Source organism: Melospiza melodia, chromosome 20 (assembly GCF_035770615.1).
Source record: "Melospiza melodia melodia isolate bMelMel2 chromosome 20, bMelMel2.pri, whole genome shotgun sequence".
NCBI lineage: Eukaryota > Metazoa > Chordata > Aves > Passeriformes > Passerellidae > Melospiza > Melospiza melodia.
The window spans coordinates 4,041,537-4,062,322 of NC_086213.1; the positions used below are offsets into that span (position 1 = coordinate 4,041,537).

The 20,786-nt window shown below is 47.2% G+C and overlaps 1 protein-coding gene across 1 annotated transcript in view; it reads right to left on the minus strand.

The window, feature by feature from the left end:
• Positions 1 to 20,786, minus strand: part of BCR (BCR activator of RhoGEF and GTPase) — a 100,463-nt gene that overhangs the window by 30,971 nt on the left and 48,706 nt on the right. The window contains exons 3-8 of the mRNA XM_063173294.1: positions 10,306 to 10,410; positions 9,613 to 9,798; positions 5,987 to 6,094; positions 4,544 to 4,604; positions 4,073 to 4,125; positions 3,587 to 3,727 (exon numbers count right to left, since the gene is read on the minus strand). Of these exons, the coding sequence (XP_063029364.1) occupies positions 3,587 to 3,727; positions 4,073 to 4,125; positions 4,544 to 4,604; positions 5,987 to 6,094; positions 9,613 to 9,798; positions 10,306 to 10,410 (654 nt within the window). The remainder of the gene's footprint in view (positions 1 to 3,586; positions 3,728 to 4,072; positions 4,126 to 4,543; positions 4,605 to 5,986; positions 6,095 to 9,612; positions 9,799 to 10,305; positions 10,411 to 20,786) is intronic.

Here is a 20,786-nt window from a genome sequence, read left to right on the forward strand (position 1 = left end):
AGCTCCCCTGGGTCTGGACCAGTGCTGATGAGAGCAGACATGAAGCCACTCAGCCAGCAGTGACCCAAAACTCCAGGCCCCTTTCCTCTGTGCTGCTGTGGGATCACACAAACATCAGTGTGAACACTTGAGAGAGGGTGGGAGAGCATGGCCAAGGCAGAGTGGCAGCCACCATACTCAGGCTGGTCTGAACTGCCCTGGAACAACACCCTGCAAAGAGCACGAGAGGAGCAGCAGTCAAGGAAGGGACCACCACCTCTCAAGTGAACTCTGCAATTTCTTGCTGTTTCATTAATTCCTGCTTTGCACAAATGAATTAGCTGGAAACACCAGCCTTGACCTCTGGCAGGCACCACAAGCACTACAGTCATTTGCATCTGGGCTTAGCTGAAAAAACCCAACATGCAATACCTAGAGCTGCTCTGTTAATAAGACTAGAGAAGGTTATTACTGCCCTCCTTCTGCATGTAACAGTGGCACTTCCTTCATCCCAATGCATTTGTTTTCCTTCTCCCCCAAGGCACCATCCCCAGCAGAACCTTAACCTCATTCCTTGTTTAAACCAAGACAACAGTGGTGCAGAAGGATCAGCAGTGACAAGAAGATGCCTCTTCCATGCCCCCAAGGGCTGGGTGACTCCACCACTCACAAGGCACAAAGCACAGGGCCACTTAGATTCCCTCCCCCTCCATGCATTTGCTTGGTTATTTGGAGGGTTAGCAAAGTGGATATCTGTAGATAATTCATAAAAAACCTCTAAAAAAAGGTAAAACAATGAAAGTAGAAAGATGGGATGAAAATAAGGGAGCAGGAGATTGTGGTGGATCAAGCTGAATGGAAACAGACCCCCAAGGCCAGAGATGCCCCCTGGCTCCCCTGTGTTGCCAGGCTCCTCTGTACTCTGGCCCTCAGCAAATATGCCATACTCAGCAAGGACCAAACTGTCTGTTCACAGCCTCCCTGCACCAATCTTGCCTCCCCTGCTGCAGCTCTTTCTGGCCCTCTGGGGAGGGATTTTACTCCCTTTGTTCCCATCTCTTTGCACTACCAGAAACACTCATCCAGCCCAGCAAATCAAACCACAGGACAGAAACCTCCCAGTTCCTATGCATAAGTCTAGATCAGAACAAAGCCTCTGGAGCCCAGCAGAACTGGGGGGGCTGGAGTGCAGGATGGACACACCTGGCAGCACACAGGGAGCCCAGCAGGCAGGGCAGGCTGAGTCAGTGCTCCCAAAGCAGGGAATCACCTCTGCAGAACACAACAACACTGTGCTGATGAGCCTGTCCTCTCTCCTGACCTGCACTCCCCTCCTTAGCAGCCTGTCACTAGGGAGATTAACAACTGGCTGCTTTCCCCCAGTTCAAAGCAATCCTGAAAAAAAGAGCTGGAGCAAGAGGCTGGCAAAGGAGATTTGATTCCTCCCCACAATACACTCAAAAGGAAAAAATATTCCACATAAAAGGCAAGGACTGTGAAAAAAGATAACTGAGATCAGCACCTAAGCAATACATGAGAGGAAAAGGCTATTTTACCCTCCTTCCTTTCCACCAAGGAAACTTCAATGGGAGGAAGACAAATAATGAAAAAAGCCATCAAAGCAAGCTGGTGATTCATTAAAATAAAAAATGCATTATGCATTGAGAGCAGTCAATTAGGAGATGCAATCCACACACTGTCCTGTCACCCCGGGGGAAGCACCAGCAAGGCGAGTGGGAGGAAAGGATAAGTAGAAAAGGAAAGATTTACAGGCATAAACAAAACCCAGTTATGACCCCAAGCTGAGCAGCTTGTAGGAAGGAACAGCCATCACTAACCCACACAGAGTAGCTGGGAGCAGATTTGTGTTTCTGCATTACTACATGGAGAGTGAGCATACCTACTCTCAGGACACAAAGGGTTCAGCTGGGGCACTACTACTTTGATAGAAGTGGGATATTGAATAAAGAAAATATTCATGGTCAGATTCCCAGAGTGGAAGGCAAGTCCTTTTCTTCCCTGGGCTCAGGAAAAGCTGTGTGCAGCAAGGAAGGGCACAAAGGCTTCCCATTCCCTTAGCACACCCACAGCCCTCTCCTCTGCTGTGTCCTCTCCCTCCCTCCCCACATCACACCTGGAGTCACTGCGGGAACAGTGCGAGTGTGACCAGGCCTGCTGAGCCCCTGCCTCCCCTCCTGCTTTCTGAGATCTGACAAATACTGCTCCAAAAAGGCATCAGCAGGATCATCCTCCTGAGCCCCCTCCTCTGCCTGGCTCTGGCTCCTCATTAGGATTCTGCATGACACCTTTCAAAGGCTGCATCCCTCACGGAGATGCTGACAGACACCAGAGAACACAAACTGCTCCCTCCCCTGCGAGGGGCACTCCAGCCTGTGCTTTCTGCTATGACTCAATCAGCAGCCACTTTAACGAGGCCATCCCCTCTCACTGAGGCACTGGTGACTGATGGCTCAGCTTCTGCCTCAGCCTCCAATTGCTCAGCCCCTCCTCTTCTTCTCTCAGCTGGAAGTGTCCTCAGTTGACAAAATGAGACAATGAGCAAGACTTGCAGGACAAAGTGCACCGAATTCCCAGAACTGCAGCTTACAGCAAACCTTTTGTCAGCTGAAAATCAGTTTAACAGCTAAAAGCAAGCATGTTTAAATGTCAGGATTTGGGAATAAATCATGAAGGTTCATGGTATCTTAACAATCTCCTGGGCTTTGTAAGAGATGTTTTTGTACAGGGTAATTTGGGTCACTGCTGATCAGCCCATGTCTGGAATGCTGCCACAGCTCTTCTTGCACCTTTACTATCTGAGCTGCTCCTCTCTGTGTCCGATCTCCCACATCCTTCCCTCTCTCAACCCTTCTGCCAGTCCTGGCCTTTCTTTACAAGGAGGGGCTGAACCCCATTTTAATGGACTTACAAGGCAGCTGAATCAATCACTGAGGAATGCAGACTCCACCACAGAGAAGCTCCATGGTCTCCCTGCACAACACTGCATGCAGGTGAAGGACCTGCACATCTCAGACCCTTCTGGGTGCAGTGCAGCTCCTTACAGAGCTCAAAAGGGTTATATTACACTCCCAGGAGTCAATCATCTCTCTGGCATTCCCAACCCATTCAATTTGTTTTGCTTATTTGCTTATTTGCATATTTACAACACTCTCCTTTAGAATAAAGATGCAGAAAATTAATTTTATGGTGAAAATTAAGATGCTGGAAAACAGCTTTTCCTAATCTTTCATGACTTCTGATGTTCCCTCATCTTTTTCTCCTTCTAGGCTTCCCATTTGGTTTCAGTCTGCAGGTAAGACACAAATCCATTTAGTGCATGGCAATGTGCATCACAGAAATTATGTATAACAAATGATTATAACAATGCTAAGGACAAAACTCTGATCACACTTCTCCTCTTGGTTTCCAAACTGTTTTCTGAACAGAAAACAGAGGGAGCTGTACCACATCCTTTAGAGAACAAGGACATTGGATAAACTGTATCTTAGCAACAAACAGCTTAAGAGCAGAACTTCCTAGTCAGCTCTACAGAAAAGACATAACCAGTATTTAGAAACTGAGAAAATAACAAGACAGGAAGACTCACCTCCCCTTTCTTTACAGTCATGGATTGCCTGCGAGGAGTGATCTCCTCGTTGATGCTGGAGAGGAAGTTCTGTGAGATCCTCAGAGCATCCTGCAGCAGGGGATGGTCAGGGTGGCTCACAGGGGTGTGCTTGAGCAAATCCTGACAGAACACAAACAGAACACAGTCACAGGCAGCACTGGAGGGCAGGAGAGCCTGAGCACCCCTAATCAGAGCTGTAGGACAAGATGCTCCAGCTTCTTCATGCAGATGAGAGCATGGCTTTATCTCTAGATAAAGATAAAAATCCCCTGCACTTCTTGGTGATATCACTGCAAAGATGGCAGCATCCTACCCATAGACTCCATCTCCTTGGTGTAAAGGGAAAAGGCTCTTATGCAGCTCAACAGGTTTATTTTTGCAGTCCTTCAGCTCCATGGAAAATGTGAAGGTCAAAGAAAATAGGACTGGGGTCTAAAGTCTGAAAACTCCCCTTCAGATACTTACATGCAGGACAAGTGTGCTGCGGGTCACCCGATCCACTGGCTTGTACAGCAGAGCTGTGGAAACAATGCAGCAGGAATGTCAGGAACAGTGAGTGTGGAAGCTCCTTCTAGCATGGGGTGTCTCCTACTCATGTGCACAAACACAAGCACTGTGGAACCTGATCTTGACAAGGCTCTCTAAATGCCCCCATAAACCCATCACTGCTGGGGTTGCATTTGTGCAGATGTTCTCTTAAAACCCCAACAGCCCAGTGGCTGGGCTGGCTTTGCACAAAGGCCCTGAGGAGGTTTGAAGCCAGGAGGCACCTCCCCATGCAGGCAGCCTACTTAGCAAAAGGGAACTGACTTCTCAGGCAGAGCCAGCAGACCCCATAACCCTCCAGCAGTAGAAAAGAAAAAGGGAGGGTGGAGGTTTTGGCAACAGCCTCCACACAGTGCTGACAGACCAGTCTCCTCTCCATGGATCACTCACTTTCCAAGGAATTTTTCGTCGTCTGATCTTTAGATTCCTTTGTGCTTCTGGCCTTTAGATTCTGAAAGAACAAGAAAAGCCATGTAGCAGATGGTCAATCACCTTGAAATATCACACAGGAACACAACAGCCTATCTGCTCCTCCAGGGGAAGGCCTAGGTGTGAAAGGAGGAGAGCCCTATCACAGTTCAAGTCAGTGATGGAAAAATGCACTTTCCTTCTAGGTAAATCCACCAGTGTCATGTCACAGGCACCCACACATCTCAAACATGAAGCAATGTTCTTAGGAGCACCTGTCAATAGACATGCAGCAAAGCAGGGAACCACCTACAGCAATGGGGATGGGGGAGTTTTTAAATCACCTGTAGAAAAAAGACATCCATAAGCACACAGCCACTGTCCAGCACCAATAAATAAAGTACAGCACTGGCATTCAATAGCCTCAGGTTACACTTCTGACTCCTGTACTCAGAGCTGGGTGACCTTGACACATCAGATCTTCCACAGCAGCACAGGAACACTGTCTGTGACTCTGCTCTTTGCCATGGGCCATGCCATGCATGAATGTGTCAGCTCCAAAATCCTCACCTGGACACAAATGCAGAAGTACCATCATTCCAAACACAGTAGATACTGATATGATTCAGAATTGTTTGTCAGAAACAGCAAAACTGAGAGATCATATTTTACCTCTTTCTCAAGTCTCAAGGGACACGTGATATAGAATGTACTCAAGAGTTTTCTCAGAGCACTAAACACCCCTGGTACTGCTCAGCTCTGATGATTTATCTGATTGTTTTTATATGAAATTCATGATTTCTTGGCAACTGAATTCTTCAAGAAATAATCACTGCAATATAAAGAGTCACTGAGACCATGCACTGCAGGGAAAGCTGATGGTCTGGGAAGCCTAAAAATTATTCAAAATACTTTGAGACAGGTACTTCTCTGTCAGGGAGGAAATCAGAGCAGGCCAAAGAATAGTATTATAGATTTATGGTTGACACACTTGCCTTTTTCATGAGAGAATTACCCTCTCCTCTCCATGCCAGTGAAGCCTGCAATCCCACTGACAGCCACTATGCAAGCCATTGAAGATGGCTTTCATACCACAGCCAGAATCATCATTAGCAGAGAAACATCTGAGAAACTCACAGGGAGCTTTCCCTTCTGGAAATGCATGAAGGGAGCACAGAGCTGGAGAAGTTCAAAGCAAAGCCAGTTTCTAGCAGATTCCCTGGGTGGGACAGCACACAAAGGCTGTGTCTGTGTCTGTGACCAGCCCAGGGCACAGTTCAGTGTAAGGAGCCGAGCTGAGTCTGTGGGAGCTCACAGCTCCTCCAAAGCCAGGGCTGCAGAGGTACTTGGAGAATAGACAGGAGTGACAAGGCAGGGTATTAGTCAGAGGCAGACAGCTCGTGTGTCTGAGCACCGTGACATTACCTCAGAGATTTCAGCAAACTGAGCATTGGCTTGGCAGCATTTCTCTGCTGTCTCCATGGCAACCTCATAGTTATCCACAAAGGCCCGGTACACTCCCAGCTGGCTGGCCTGCAGGAAGCAAAACAGAATGGAATAAATGCTGGGGAAAAAGGCAGTTTGGGATGGTCAGTGTTGGTATCCAGTGACCAGGTCATGTTTTTTTCACACCAAACAACTGCAGGGAATGCTGAGCAGGCCCAGAAGGACATCTCTGACCTCTCAACTTTGTCCAACCAGCACTGCACCCAGTTCCACCCTCTGCTGAACAAGTTTACTTGTGAAGGATGTGAAAGCCTATGAGAGTGACACATCCTTATTTCTGACATCTATTTTTCCCTTCTAAACTGCCAGATTAGTATCTATTAATATTGCAGCTCATTGATGTAACTGGAGCTGCTGGCTTTTTGCCACAGCATACGAATCAGGGAGGAATGATTCAGCCCAACAGCACAAATGTGACCCCAGTAAGCTACTTGTTGGCCTTTGCATGGTGGATATACTAAATCAAACCCAGATAGCACCCATATCTGCCTTAGTGAGCATTATTATAAGGGCAGCAGAGTGCTGGAAATGCAGAAGAGAGCACAATCTGTTTGGATGGCAGTGACTGGGGCACTAGGTGACAGAAAATGGCACTTTTTCCAGCAGAAGGAATATGGAATTGGTCCAGAAGAGGATGGAGCAGGCCCCAGAGTGCAGTAGTAAGTCATTATTATCACAGAGTCTTAGCACTGATCCCGTTTGCTGACTTAGGAACTTCAGCCACATTCATGCCAGAGAACACAAGATCCAGCCTGGGGAATCCCTGGGCAGGCTCCAAGCTTGTCTGGAGAGCAGAGCTGGCTCTGTGCTGCAGAGCTGCCAGGCTGGGCTGGGCTGGGCACACCTCAGCAGCCTGAGGGCAGCAGCCAAGGGTGCAGCAAGGGGACACTGCCAGGGCTGCCCTCACCTCAGCACTGCTGCAGCACACGTGCAAGAGGCAGAGCAGGAACCTCCCCACTGCTCCTTCCCTCTCCTGCTCTCTCCCATAACCACTGTGCTCCCCACGCTGTGGAGCTTTGTGCCAGACGTGATGGAAGAGAAAAAGCCACTCCCAGGACAACATTCCCTGCACAAACTCAGTTAACAGGGCTGAGAAAAGTGAGCTATTTCCTAGGTAACATTTTACTGAAAGACTAGAAACCAATCTCAACCCTTACACAAAATTACACACTTATGAGTGAAGCTGAAGAAAACTGTGCTCACTTATACCCCAGCAGCATGGAGAGAATGACATCTGGTTTTGCCACTGAGGCTCCATCCTGTGAAGAAGCTGCTGTCAGAATTACTGACCATTTTGAGGGTTTATGCCATTCAGATTTGGACTATGCCAGCTAACATGGCAGAGCTTTAAAGTTTCTCCATTCCCATGCAGCTCTTTCATTTCCTGCTACTCCTGAACAGTCTTTCTAAGCTTTCATTTTCCTCCTCTGAATGTGTCATCACAAAGACAACGTTTTCATTAAAAACTGAACTTCCAATGAAAGCAATAATGCTCATACACCGTTTTCATGCTGATTAATTTTTTTTCAATTAAAAAGAACTCACTGAAAATGAAACAAGAGTTGGTAGAAATGATTGGCTTTTGGACATTTTTTGTTTTTGAGGCTTATCAGTGAGGATGTTTGCTAAATATGTCTTCATTTCTAAAAAGAGCTCTAAAGCATTTCCTTTCTCGCTATAAAAAAATATGCACAATTTATTCTCCAAAAATGAGGAGCGTATTTCACTCCCACACGCCTGGCATCTTTTCTTTTTCTCAACAGGAAAAGGTGTAATAACAGTCAATTTGATGTTGCAAATAGATCATGCTTTGTGCCAGAACACACAGAATTCTGAAACTCTTTGCATCCACTATCTGTAACTCCAATCTACTGTGCTGCTTTTTGCGTGAGTACAGAAAATTCATGTCCCCAGGGACATCTGGATATTTCAGTGTTTATCATCAGCCTGCATGACATGACCACGAGTAAACAGTCTGCTGCACAAGATTTGATGTACATCCAGTGGAGATGCCTTATAAAGCCTGATGTTCTTGCTGTCTCTCTCATCTAGTTGCTTCCCAGTGCCTGCCAAGAATTATTAGCTTTATCTCATCCAGCAATTCCCACCACTGCTGTACCAAACCACCCGAAACTAACACTGCCATGCCAGCTCCAAGCCTCCTGCACTAGGGCAATTTGTTCCTTTGTTTCCAATGCTAATCCAACAAAACCATCTAATTCTGTCACAAATGCAGAAAAATCAGGGGAACATAAAAGCAGAGGAAGGGTTGAACTCCTGCACCCAAGATCAGCCAGCAACACGAAATGGCCTGAAACAAAAGTCTGAGTAGGTGTGCAGTGAGTAGAGGGCTGCTGGACAGCCCTGCCAAGGAATATGTTCAGGTCTTCTCCAGTTAGTGCTGTTCCCATTGCTGCACCACAATTCCAGGGCAGCTTGTGAGGCTGCCACTTCCAGCAGCTTTCTGTGTCTGCTTCAGCACCCAGCAGCAGCTGGGTTTGTCCTCTCAAACCAGCTGCTCAAATTGCATACCATGAACTATTCACCAAGGCACCAACTTGACCCCTCCTGGCTAAAACACGCTGGCAGTGAAAAGCAGATTCCTGCATTTTCATCTTGAGCTGCTGGCATGTACAGAAAGCATCATCCTCCAGGCCAGCTCCCCCTGCTCCACAGGGGATGGGGCTGATGCTGGGCTACACAGCTGCTAACAATTGATGGACCCTGGCAAAGCACACTCCCCAGCCAATAAACCCCTCACTGGAATGTCACTCCTACCCTGAGAACCAGAAGCACCTCAGGAATGCAGAGCTTCTTTTCTTTTCTAAAAAGGAAAAAACAGCTCCTTTAATCCTTTGCTCTCTGCACATGCTAGGGGAGAGGCTAAAGGGGCCAAAAAAACCTCCTAGAATGCAAACAATTTGTCATCTGGCTCAGAAACTCAGCAATTTTAATTCAGCCTCAGGAATATGCTGTATATGTCTTTGTCCTTTTCTGCACTCAGAGAATTTTCTTGAGGTTGCTTGGAGGATTCTCAGCTGCAGGTTCACTGCATCAGCACAACAGCAAGGGGAGCAGAAAGGCCAGGACAGTGGCAGAGAAGCAAAGCCAATGGTGATGGCCATAAATCAGCACCAGGCAGAGCAAAGCACCAGAGAGGGAGGGAAGGATGACTGGGGGAGTTCCACAGCTATGAGGAATGCTTTACTACTGGTGTTGAGAAGTTCACTTGGTAATACTGCCACTGTCCCATCTCCAGCTAAAGGAAATGCTTTTTGGACTCTGCAGAAACCCTGTAGATTCAACATTTATGTGAAATTGTAATTATTTTACCACCACAGCTTGCTGCAGTCTTTAATTAAAGACAATGAAAGAGCCACTTTTGCTGTAGGGCCTCCACTGCAGTGGCAAAGTGAGGAGGTGAGAAACCTCTCATCTACTCCAGCCACAGATCCCTTTGGTCTCTGCAGGCACCAGAGGGAACCCCCAGCTCCTGGGAGATGGGTGAGGGGTCCCAGCACCTCTGGGGATGGCAGCTGACTCACCAGCTTTTGGAAGAGGTCCCCAACACGCTGCTGGTGACTCCACTGCTGCACTCGGGGGAAGAGCCCATCATAGAACTCCTTGTGGATCTCATAGAGCTCAGGCACTTTGAAGAATATTGTCTCAATCTGCTGACTGGTCAGCACGGGCTGCGACGTGGTGGCAGCAGCTTTCAAAGGCTTCATAGGCTGAAATGAGGAAAGAAATAAATAATTGTCATGCAAACTATGAGCATTCACCTTTGCCACACTGCAACACATCCCTCCATAGAGTTATTCTTCATCCTAATGGAAAGTGAGGTCTGTATTCACACAACTCCTAAAAGCTAGACATGAACAAGGTCTCTCATGAGGATCAGCCACCCCTGGTAGGTGGATTTTCCCTGGTTATTAATGCTGCAATTAAAACCCCTTTGCACTCCATTTCCCTAATCTCTGTGCAACTGTACAGCAACATTTAATAATTAGCACAGATACTTAAGAGAGCTCCTGGATACTGCCACATTAACAACCCCCAAACTCTGCTACATCCACTCCTTTGCTGTAACCCTCCCTCTCTACTGGGGGTGTAGCAGGTACCTTTTGCACCCAGCAACTTGGAACCCATGGGATGTGGAGCTCAGGGAAACTCTGGACAGAAGCAGCAGTGAAAATTCAAGCCCCAGTGTTTGCACTGGCACCTGGGCCCAGCCTTACCAGCAGCAGGGCCTCCAGGTGGCTCAGGTAGGTTTCCTCACTGGCCAGGATTCCTGACAGGACCCATTTTCTCATCTCCAGGCCCTTCTCCAGGTCTGGCTCACTCTACAAAGAAGTTGTTTAGGAGAAAAAAAAAATATTAAAAAAATAAAGAGCAGGTTGCAGAGAGAGAAAGAAAAAAACCCAAGAATGAGGATGAAGAATAAAAGACCATTCAGTTGACCAGAGCACACTTGTTTGTTCAATTTACTTTCAGACTAAAAACCAAAACATCCACTTGTGATGAGCATCTTGTTTCTAGAAATATGCAATCATAAAACATTAAAGAAATTTTTATTTACCAGCAACTGACACCACTTAGATTATTTACAGTTTTCAGCTGTAGTCATCCAACTGTGGTGTCTCAATTAGGTGCCCAGACCTCTTCACAAAATTCAAAACATAGAACTTAAAAATTCAGAATTCATCCTCCTAAACAAATGTTAGGGCCCTTGTTCTGTGCAATGCCCTCCCTCCTTCCATGGGAGCTCTCCAAAGCTGTGTTTGTGGGCAGACAGGATCACTCTGTGTTTGTGGGCAGACAGGATCACTCCTCTGTGTTTGTGGGCAGACAGGATCACTCTGTGTTTGTGGGCAGACAGGATCACCCCTCTGTGTCTGTGGGCAGACAGGATCACTGTGTTTGTCAGCAGACAGGATCACTCTGTGTTTGTGGGCAGACAGGATCACTCTGTGTTTGTGGGCAGACAGGATCCCTCTGTGTTTGTGGGCAGACAGGATCACTCTGTGTTTGTGGGCAGACAGGATCACTCTGTGTTTGTGGGCAGACAGGATCACTCTGTGTTTGTGGGCAGACAGGATCACTCTGTGTTTGTGGGCAGACAGGATCACTCTGTGTTTGTGGGCAGACAGGATCCCTCTGTGTTTGTGGGCAGACAGGATCACTCTGTGTTTGTGGGCAGACAGGATCACTCTGTGTTTGTGGGCAGACAGGATCACTCTGTGTTTGTGGGCAGACAGGATCACTCTGTGTTTGTGGGCAGACAGGATCACTCTGTGTTTGTGGGCAGACAGGATCCCTCTGTGTTTGTGGGCAGACAGGATCACTCTGTGTTTGTGGGCAGACAGGATCACTCTGTGTTTGTGGGCAGACAGGATCACTCACTCTGTGTTTGTGGGCAGACAGGATCACTCTGTGTTTGTGGGCAGACAGGATCACTCCTCTGTGTTTGTCAGCAGACAGGATCACTCTGTGTTTGTGGGCAGACAGGATCACTCTGTGTTTGTGGGCAGACAGGATCCCTCTGTGTTTGTGGGCAGACAGGATCACTCTGTGTTTGTGGGCAGACAGGATCACTCTGTGTTTGTGGGCAGACAGGATCACTCACTCTGTGTTTGTGGGCAGACAGGATCACTCTGTGTTTGTGGGCAGACAGGATCACTCTGTGTTTGTGGGCAGACAGGATCACTCTGTGTTTGTGGGCAGACAGGATCACTCTGTGTTTGTGGGCAGACAGGATCACTCTGTGTTTGTGGGCAGACAGGATCACTCCTGTGCCCCTCCCCAGGTGTGCACAGCCTGACCTGGCTCCACAGGGCTGCTCTTCCCTCTATTCCCTGAATTATTTTTCAGTGCCACCTAGCACAGTGCCTGTTGCTAGTGAGAGGATGGAATAATCAGCATGGCTTGGAATGCCCATGCTGATTTTCTTATTGGGATGCCATGAAGGAGTTCTTAACCAGAACAACTGAAGAAAGAGAGGGGGAAAAGGCCCCACATAACTGCATTCAAGGGCTAATGGGGAAGACTAGCATGAAGTGCTAAAAGAAGCAGTAAATCCCTTCTGCTGAATTTCAATTATCCTTCCTCTCAAAACTGTTACCTGAAAAAGTGTTAAACCTGATAAAGTGAAACTGAGTCTTTCCAAAAACTCCAGAAAAAATTGGTCGAGCAATGAAGGTTATAAATAATGAGGAACATCCCCCTTTTACAGAGTCCTATTCCCAGTTCTTTTTATTTCTGTCATTCACAGAAATAGCATTTTAAAACTCTTGCAGCCTTTTTATGTTGTTAAATGTCTCTAAGAATAGAGTCAGAAGCTGGCTCTGAAAGGGTACATGCCTTTCAAGGGATTTGGGTAGGTTTTTTGGGGCTCCATCCTACTCTTAATATCCAGAGGAATCTGAAGCTTTTGATTTCACAGTGGGAGGATCAGGAAGCAGAGCAGTACACTCCTCTCTAGTCACTGAATTTACAGCTGCCCCCCAAAAAGCTGCACTTAGGGTCCTCTGCAGATGTACAGATGAGGTACCTGGGCAGGAGGTTCAGTTTGAGGAACTATCACATCCTGTGACTTTGAGCCCACGCACAACACAAAGAAAGAAACAGATCCTCACGCTCCCAGATATTTCTGGATTCTGTCTCATCAATAACCATCCTGATTTTCAAACAGTTTCATTAAATTTCACAAGCTGTATTCTAGCCTAAAAGACTTGCAGCAACTACTTCATAAAAATTTTGCAAGGTGTCAAATGCCACCACCACCTCTTAAATAAAAGTGTCAGACAGAAGCTGTTCTAAGGAAATGAGTAAGATTTACACACACATTAGGTACTACATGGAAAGAAGAACTTCTCTTTGCAGCCCACCCTTCAGTGACATTCAGTAAGAACCACAGAGCCCTTTAAAATCTTGAAAGGGCACCTCAAAGAAGGCAGAAATTTATAATTCACCAGTCAGTGTTCAAAAGACTTCAGAAGAACACAAGTGACAAACTCCATGGTAAAATGAACACTGCACCAGACTCTGCATCCATGGACAGCCCTGTGACTGGCATGGAAATGTTCAACAGGGCTGTGACCATTCCTTGGGGTCTCTGTGCCAGGAGTGCCTGGATGCCCAGCTCATGGACCACTCTGTAAGGCATGGTACACACACATAATCAAGACAGGCAGCCCCAAGATGGTTAACAAAGATTGCCTTCGTCCAAAGAGGAAGGGATGTGGCAGCCGTGGTGCAAGAAAAACACAATTGCTCGTGGTTTCCAAAGATTTCTTACAACATTCACAAAAGAAAAAGTACAGCTACACAAAGAAGCATTGAGGAAAACTAACAGTGCTCCAAAGTCTGCAGTGCTGAGGATGAGGTAAGTGGTCAATATTGACACAGCCCTATAATTATCTTTACCAGGTTCTCTTGGAGGAGGTGAGGACTTAAAAACCAGCTGGGTATGTTTGTAACATCTGTAAAGAGCAGCACACAATGACAAGTTATTGCAATGACTTAAACTTCCCCATCACCACAGTGGCACACCAGTTTTCCTTTGAGCACTGAGAACAGTTTTCTCTTCACAAGAAAAAGCTTTAATTTACAGGCCAGCCCTTGCTGGGCACTGTCAGCTGACAGAGAGGCATTTTCTGCCAGAATGTTAATTTCCTCCTTCAAGAGATGCACTTTCAGAGAGACAAACATCTCCCAGGACACACTGCAGGCCTTCCTTCCTGCCCATTACCACAAGGGCACTGTGCAAAGTCCACGATTTGTCCTCAGCCTTTGTTAACAGGGGCATTTGTCCAAGGGTGATGCTTGCAGGAGTGCAGGCACAGGACACAGGACAGCACTGGCTGCTTTATGCTCTGCACAGCAATTGCTCAAGAAACCTCAGGGGAGTTGTTCCAACAATCACAGGGCACATTACAAGATCTCCAGTGCAGTACCTCAAATTTACATCCAGCTTCCTCCAGAGTGAAAAGATGATCCCCTGCTCCTGCTGTGTCAGGGATCAATGCAGCACCAGGGAGCTGCTCTGTGCATTGTGCTGCTGCTCCTGCTCCCTCCGGGAGCTGTGTCCTGACAAGAGCTCCTGCTGGGGGAGGCCTTTGCTCACAGCGTCAGCTGGGGCTGATGGAGCACCAGGAACATCTGGAAAACAGCCCCTGTGCTGCTCCAGCCTCAGGGCACTTTAAAGTCACACATGTTATGAAACGTACTCCAAGATGCAGAAATTCACTTGGTGCCAAAATCAGGAGGAAGAAGAGTAAGTTTATGATTTGGTATTGCAACATTCCTCCCTTACAGAGCTGGGAGCAGCTCACCTGCTCCCCCAGAGCAGGAGAGCAGTGAGCAGGCACAGACTGGGCACTGTCCTGCCCACAGCAGCCAGGCTGTGCTGCACTCTGGGCCAAGGGCATTTCTGCTTTGCCTGTGTCTGGCACAGAAGGGAAACAAAGAGCAGCCCTGATTCCAACAGCCTCACTGCCCCTCTGTTCCTGCTCTCCAGCCAGGACAGCTGAGAGGGAACGTCCTGGGCATTGCTGTCAAGCTTCCCACCAGTACAGGGAGACCTGCCAAGGCTGAGGACTCCTTTCCCCTGCCCTGGCAAGAAGGCAGCAGTCTGAAATCTTTGAGCTGCTTGTGGCAAGTGGAGGAGCTGGTGCCACAGCCACCAGACCACAGAGGAAAATGGGGAAAATACACCTATAACCAAAGTGCAGATGGGATGTTCCCAGCAGGAAGTGGGAGCAGCCTGATTGGCAAACTCCAACCACTCAGCAGGGAGTGCCAGGCGGTCAGCAGTCCATCCATCCCATGCTTCCTCCCCAGCCTGGCTAGCCTGTTTTCCACTGGTACAAGTCTGACTGGTATTTCATGCTCTGACTGTCCCTGCCTCTTTGATGCCAGCATCCATGTCTAGCCTTTCCCCACAGCCCTCCCATCCTCTGGCCACCTCCCTACCCACATGTTTCAGAATAAAGCTCACAGAACTGGACCAGGGCAGCACTCAGAGCATTCCTGTCTCCCTGCTGTGGGAGCTGGGACCAAGCATCCAGCCAGACCTGAACAAACAGCCATCAGTGCTTTGCTTCCACTCCTCATGAACTACATTAAAAAAACACCAAAACAATAAGGAAGGTGGAAAGCAGGCTACAGGAAATTACACGGGTATCTTATGCCCATAAGATCCTGCTGTTCTCCTCTCTTCTCAATTGGGTGATGCTTTTTGCTATGCCAAAGGCTTAAAAACCAAAAGACTGAGTCACAGTGCAATCTTGCAACCTGAACCAGGGCCAGGGAGAGGGGCTGGAAGCTCTGGAGATATCAGAGAGCACAAATCTGATATGTGGAGAAATCAGAGAGCACACCCTGGCCCCAAGCCATGGCTGGGCTGGATGTGTTTACAGCCTGTCAGCCTAAGTGCTTTAGTTTACTAACCAGGTTGGCATCCTGTGCTCTGTTCAATTACTGTGAGGCTGACATTCACCAGCTCCCAGCTTTAGACAGATTCAGCTCCTCCTGACTCTAGTTAAAGAGCTCAGGGCTTCCTGGTCCTTGTTTAAATTAACAGCAATAATTGTTTTCTTGCACATGTTAGCAGAGCACAGATTAAGAATCCAGAAACCACAATACCTAAGGTTTTGCAAAGAGGTTGCTGCTGATACAGCTCTTTAAAGAGAATCAGGGATTCAAAGTGGGTGTTTAAAAGGCACTTTAACTCTTCCTTTGGTACAGGCTGTTCATGCATCGTGCAATGAATGTGTTCAAAGGAAGGTTTCCCATAAGGACAGCTCACAATCTCATACAGGAGCTGCCAGCTTACCAAGGAGAAAAACATTCTGTTCAATTTTTCAAGTGTAAATATGTTTGAAAGCTTCTGCTGGAGGTGTCTCATTGTCCTGGTGATATTAAATGGGGCAAATTCTGTAATCAAGCCAATCATGCTCCATGTGGGGAGGGGAAGCAGCAGGGAGAGGAGCCAACATTATTTATAACATCAGTACTGGTGTGCCAGCTCTCCTCAGGAAGGGCTGACATCCAGGCAGAGCCTTAAGGAGCAAAGAATTGGAGAATAAAGAGGAAAAGCTTCATCTGTTGGGGGTGGTGAGGGGAAAGTGACAGTAAAACAAAACAAACCAATTCAAATACTGAGGGGAAGAAAGAATGATTAGGAAGTGTTGGAGGGGGAAGGACAGCAGCAGCAAGAGGAGCAGCAATCCCATTTACTGTGTAGCTTCAGAGGTCAGCTTCCTGCATCCCCCTGGGACCAAGCTAGGAGCAAAATCCACAACCTGCTCCGCCACAGCCCTGCTCTTGCTGAGCTGGCAGACAGCAGGAACAAAGGGATCTGATCTGAGGACAGGCAGTGGCTGCCAGTGCTGCACCAACCATGGACACACAGCAAAAAGGAAAGAGAAATTCTACCTGAAAGCCTGTGAGTACCAGCAATTTCTCCTCCAAACAGAACAGACAGTAGGAAGTAGTGGCAGGACTTTGGCACTCCTGCCTCCCTTGCTTTGATATATGCAAGAATTGGAAAGATCTGTTTTGTCAAAAACTCATCTTCTAAATTCCTGAGAAGGGACTCTCCTCATTTCCTGGGGCAGTGGAACGAGCTTTGCTTTCCCACTGCCTGCCCTGCCCCACCTCCACAGAGCCCTGTGCACACCCCTGAGGCTGCCTCTGCTGGGGAGCATCCAAAAGCCTTTCCTGCTCCTGTCCTTCCCAGGCTGCTCATGAGGAGCACCAGGGTGACACTGAGGGAGGGGCACCAGGGTGACACTGAGTGAGGGGCAGCACCAGGGTGACACTGAGTGAGGGGCAGCACCAGGGTGACACTGAGTGAGGGGCAGCACCAGGGTGACACTGAGTGAGGGGCAGCACCAGGGTGACAGTGAGTGAGGGGCAGCACCAGGGTGACACTGAGGGAGGAGCAGCACCAGGGTGACACTGAGGGAGGATTCTCCCTCTCCCAGCCTTCTCTGGCCTCCAGGCTGCCCCTCCAGAGCTCCTGGCAGTGACTCTTCCCCTCTGAAGGGTGTCAGTCACTGATTTTCCAGCTGTGCCTACACCTTCCTGTGGCCTCATACTGTACTAAGCTCTCTCTCTGTCCTCCTCTAACTTTATCCAGGTATTTTCTCTGCTCTTCACCCTCACTGTATGGGAAAGACAGACACATTCTCTCTTTCTGGGAGTGAATTATCACCATTTTTTACCAACAGTCTGACACCTTCTGAAGCTACCAGCACTGTCTTGTTTGGCAAACATTTGGGCTGACATTTTCCAAGAGAGGTTCCCAGAATTTCTGTAAAGTTCAATCATAACAGTTCAGCTGCTACAGAAAGGAAGGTTTGGGAAAATTAAATCTCAAGTTAAATAAACAAACATCTTAAGCATTAGTGGAACCTATTTCTCCTTTTTCCGTTGTCCCTGTTGGCTTGCTTGAGAGCAAAGTTTGGCAAAAGCACTGGTTTTATGGCAGGACATGCATCAGCAGCCCAGCCTGAGATTGCAGAAGAAACGGAGCAAGTTGGGTCAGACCCTACAAACATTTGTTAAGGCCTCCTTTCCACACAAATGACAAGTCAAGGGCTGCTGAGACCCACACCACAAACAGCTCTGGTGCCTGTCCCTCTCTGGGTACAGACAAAACCAAAGCCAGAGCAGCCCTGGGCAGCAACAGTTTGTGCAGTGGGCAGGGAACAGGGGGAGTGGGAATGGGGGTACCCCAGGGAACAGGGGGAGTGGGAATGGGGGTACCCCAGGGAACAGGGGGAGTGGGAATGGGGGTACCCCAGGGAACAGGGGGAGTGGGAATGGAATACCCCAGGGAACAGGGGGAGTGGGGGTGCCCCAGGGAACAGGGGGAGTGGGGGTGCCCCAGGGAACAGGGGGAGTGGGAATGGGGGTACCCCAGGGAACAGGGGGAGTGGGGATACCCCAGGGAACAGGGGGAGTGGGAATGGGGGTGCCCCAGGGAACAGGGGGAGTGGGGGTGCCCCAGCTGTGGCTGGAGTGGCACAGTTTGCAGGCAGAGCAGGCAGCATCTCCTCAGGAGATAGAGGTGGTAGGAGGGAGTAGAAAACCCTGCCCAGGTGCAAAGTAAACACCACAAAGCTCTGGAAGTCAGCTGCAACCCTCAGTTCTTGGAATAGAAAGTGCTGGGAGTGTGCTGCCCTACACACTGAGGGAAGAGCAGGGAGCTCCCTCCCAAGCAGCCCAGGAGGTTTCCCTTCATTCCCTTCCAGCAAGAGACCCTGCTGCTGGCACCCTGCACCTTCCCCATGGGGGCTGCACAGAGCAGGTGAGCCCTGATGTGCTACCCAGGCACGGGCCAAGCTGCTCTAGGGAGGTGCAAGAACTCAGACAAACTCCTGGCAGAAAAGCACAAAGCCCAGAGCAAGCCCATAAAAAAAGTCAAAGCAAAATGCCCTCAATATTCAGTTAGCAAAAAGGCAGTCCCCAAGAGGCCTCATGGATGAGGCAGATAAACATCACAGCAGAATGCTGCAATGCCTGGGTGATGATAAGTGAACTACTTAGATTTATATTTATAAAAATTAAATTTAAAACATCAGTTTGCTACGTTTTCCATTTTCTGGGTGTCTGACTGAAGTGCAGTTAACTCTTGGTTGCAAAGTGAAATGAAAGGAATTTTACTTTAATGAGAATAAAGCTGTGTTAAAAGTCAGAACCCTGTTTTGCACAACATTACACATCTCACATTAAGCACCCAAAATTAGCAGATGCTTCTCCCATAACCTGTCTGCCCTGATTCCCTGTGGTTAGTGAACATACCACCCTCTTATCTCCCAGGACAATTAAGACCTGGGTGGCATTCCAGCTGTATCTGGACTTAATGGAAACCAGCACTGTTGTACCCAGTCCTGTAAGGTGCAGCTCTGGAGATGAAATATTGAATGCAGTGAGTGCCATTCACTGTATCCACTGCACAGTGCAGGAGCCCACAGGAGAGATGGGACAATTGAGTAATTCAAAGTTATCATAATGATTCAAGAGTTCTTAACTTTACACCCTTAATGTTTTGCCATGGTGTATGTAGTGCATGCATTGTGGACTTCACTTCCAGACTCTGGTCATAAAAATAATCTGAAATTTTCAGAAGTAACTGCAGGCACCTCAGTTAAAAGTAAAAGGGCAAGAAGACAACTTTAAAAGCAAACACATCTAAACAGAACATGTTTTCTGCTAATCAAGTTTAGTACAAAAGAAAATGGAAGAGACATGTCCTGGTACTCCTGGTCCAATACATGTTATGTGCTGGGCTCAGCAGTGTGTTTGACACTTAACTTGGTTCCTGATGTCTTTTCCACTATAGCTGAAAAGAGCTCAGCAAAAGCCATCTCACAGCTCATGATGGCTGAAAGCTTAACTTGCCTGGGAAATACCTGGGTATAAATTCATCTCTTTCTGCTTGTCATGGACTGCCCAGGGACTGTCACCCATGGATTGATTACAGACAGGATCAAGTGAAGCAGCTGAGGTTCATGATTAGAAGTCCAATCTGTATCAGGACACCTCTATCTTTTGGAAGCCATGGAACATCTTTTTATAGTCAGAGATAATAACGCAGCAATTTACGTTAAAAATTATTTTTCAAGAAGCAGCCTTCAAGCATTACTAAAGTAATTTTTAAATTAACTGCTGTTAAATGCTTATGAGGCAAGATTCAAGCAAATAAAGAAAAAGATTAACTCTTAGGCAGTGTCTCCTCCAGGCCTCCAGTCACAGGCACTGTCATAACTGGTTCTTTGAAGATAACTCTCAGCCATGTGTAGTCACACAGTGATTTTTCCTTCATCATGAGAAACATAACCTGAAAATCTCAAGCCAATATTAAAATGGTTTTGGAGCTTTTTGAATTTACTAATGATAATTTCTTCACTCAAAAGTCTCTTACATATCACATGAATTCTCATTTTGAAAGATAAGAAAGCATCTCAAAATGAATACACTAAAGCAGCTAACTAGAGTCTACACTTTACAGTCAAATAAAATTAAGCAAACACCAACAATATATCTACTTGATAATGCTTTAAGAGATCCTTACAATGAATTTTATAAATAAGAACAAGGACACTGTATCAGGAAGGATTCTTAGCCCAGAATTCATGCTGGAAGAAGAACTGTGACAGTAACCAACAGAGAGCAGGAGGATGTGTATAATGATGGCTGGTGGCACTTCTCAGACTCTCCTTTTGATGCAAGATAAATAAAACTGCCTGATAATGGTGATGGTGTTGATTTACACATACACTGATATCTATAAAATAGCCATAATTATCTTCCATGATATCTTAATTAACAGGAAGGAACAATATAAAGGCAACACATAAGTTAAAGCACTTGGATGAGAGATTTCAAAGTGTCATTTTCAATGTCGGAATTCAAGATTGTTTGGCACATTTTCTTTGAAGTACTGTAGGAAGGAAGTGACTGTTGTCTTTGTGCTATTGAACAACTTTATGAATGATTTGGGGAACCCAAAAGTTTGAAAATGACAAAAACATTCAGGAAAAAAGTAACTTTGGACTCAAGTGTTCTGCAACCTATTGCAAAAGGATAAAAAGAAACAAAAGGTTGAAAGGCAAAGAGACAAATCCAAGCTGAAACTAAAACATTTTGGACTGGGAAGACAGCAGAGCCAAGAGTTCTTTACCAAGGCATGCAGATGTCCCACTCCTAA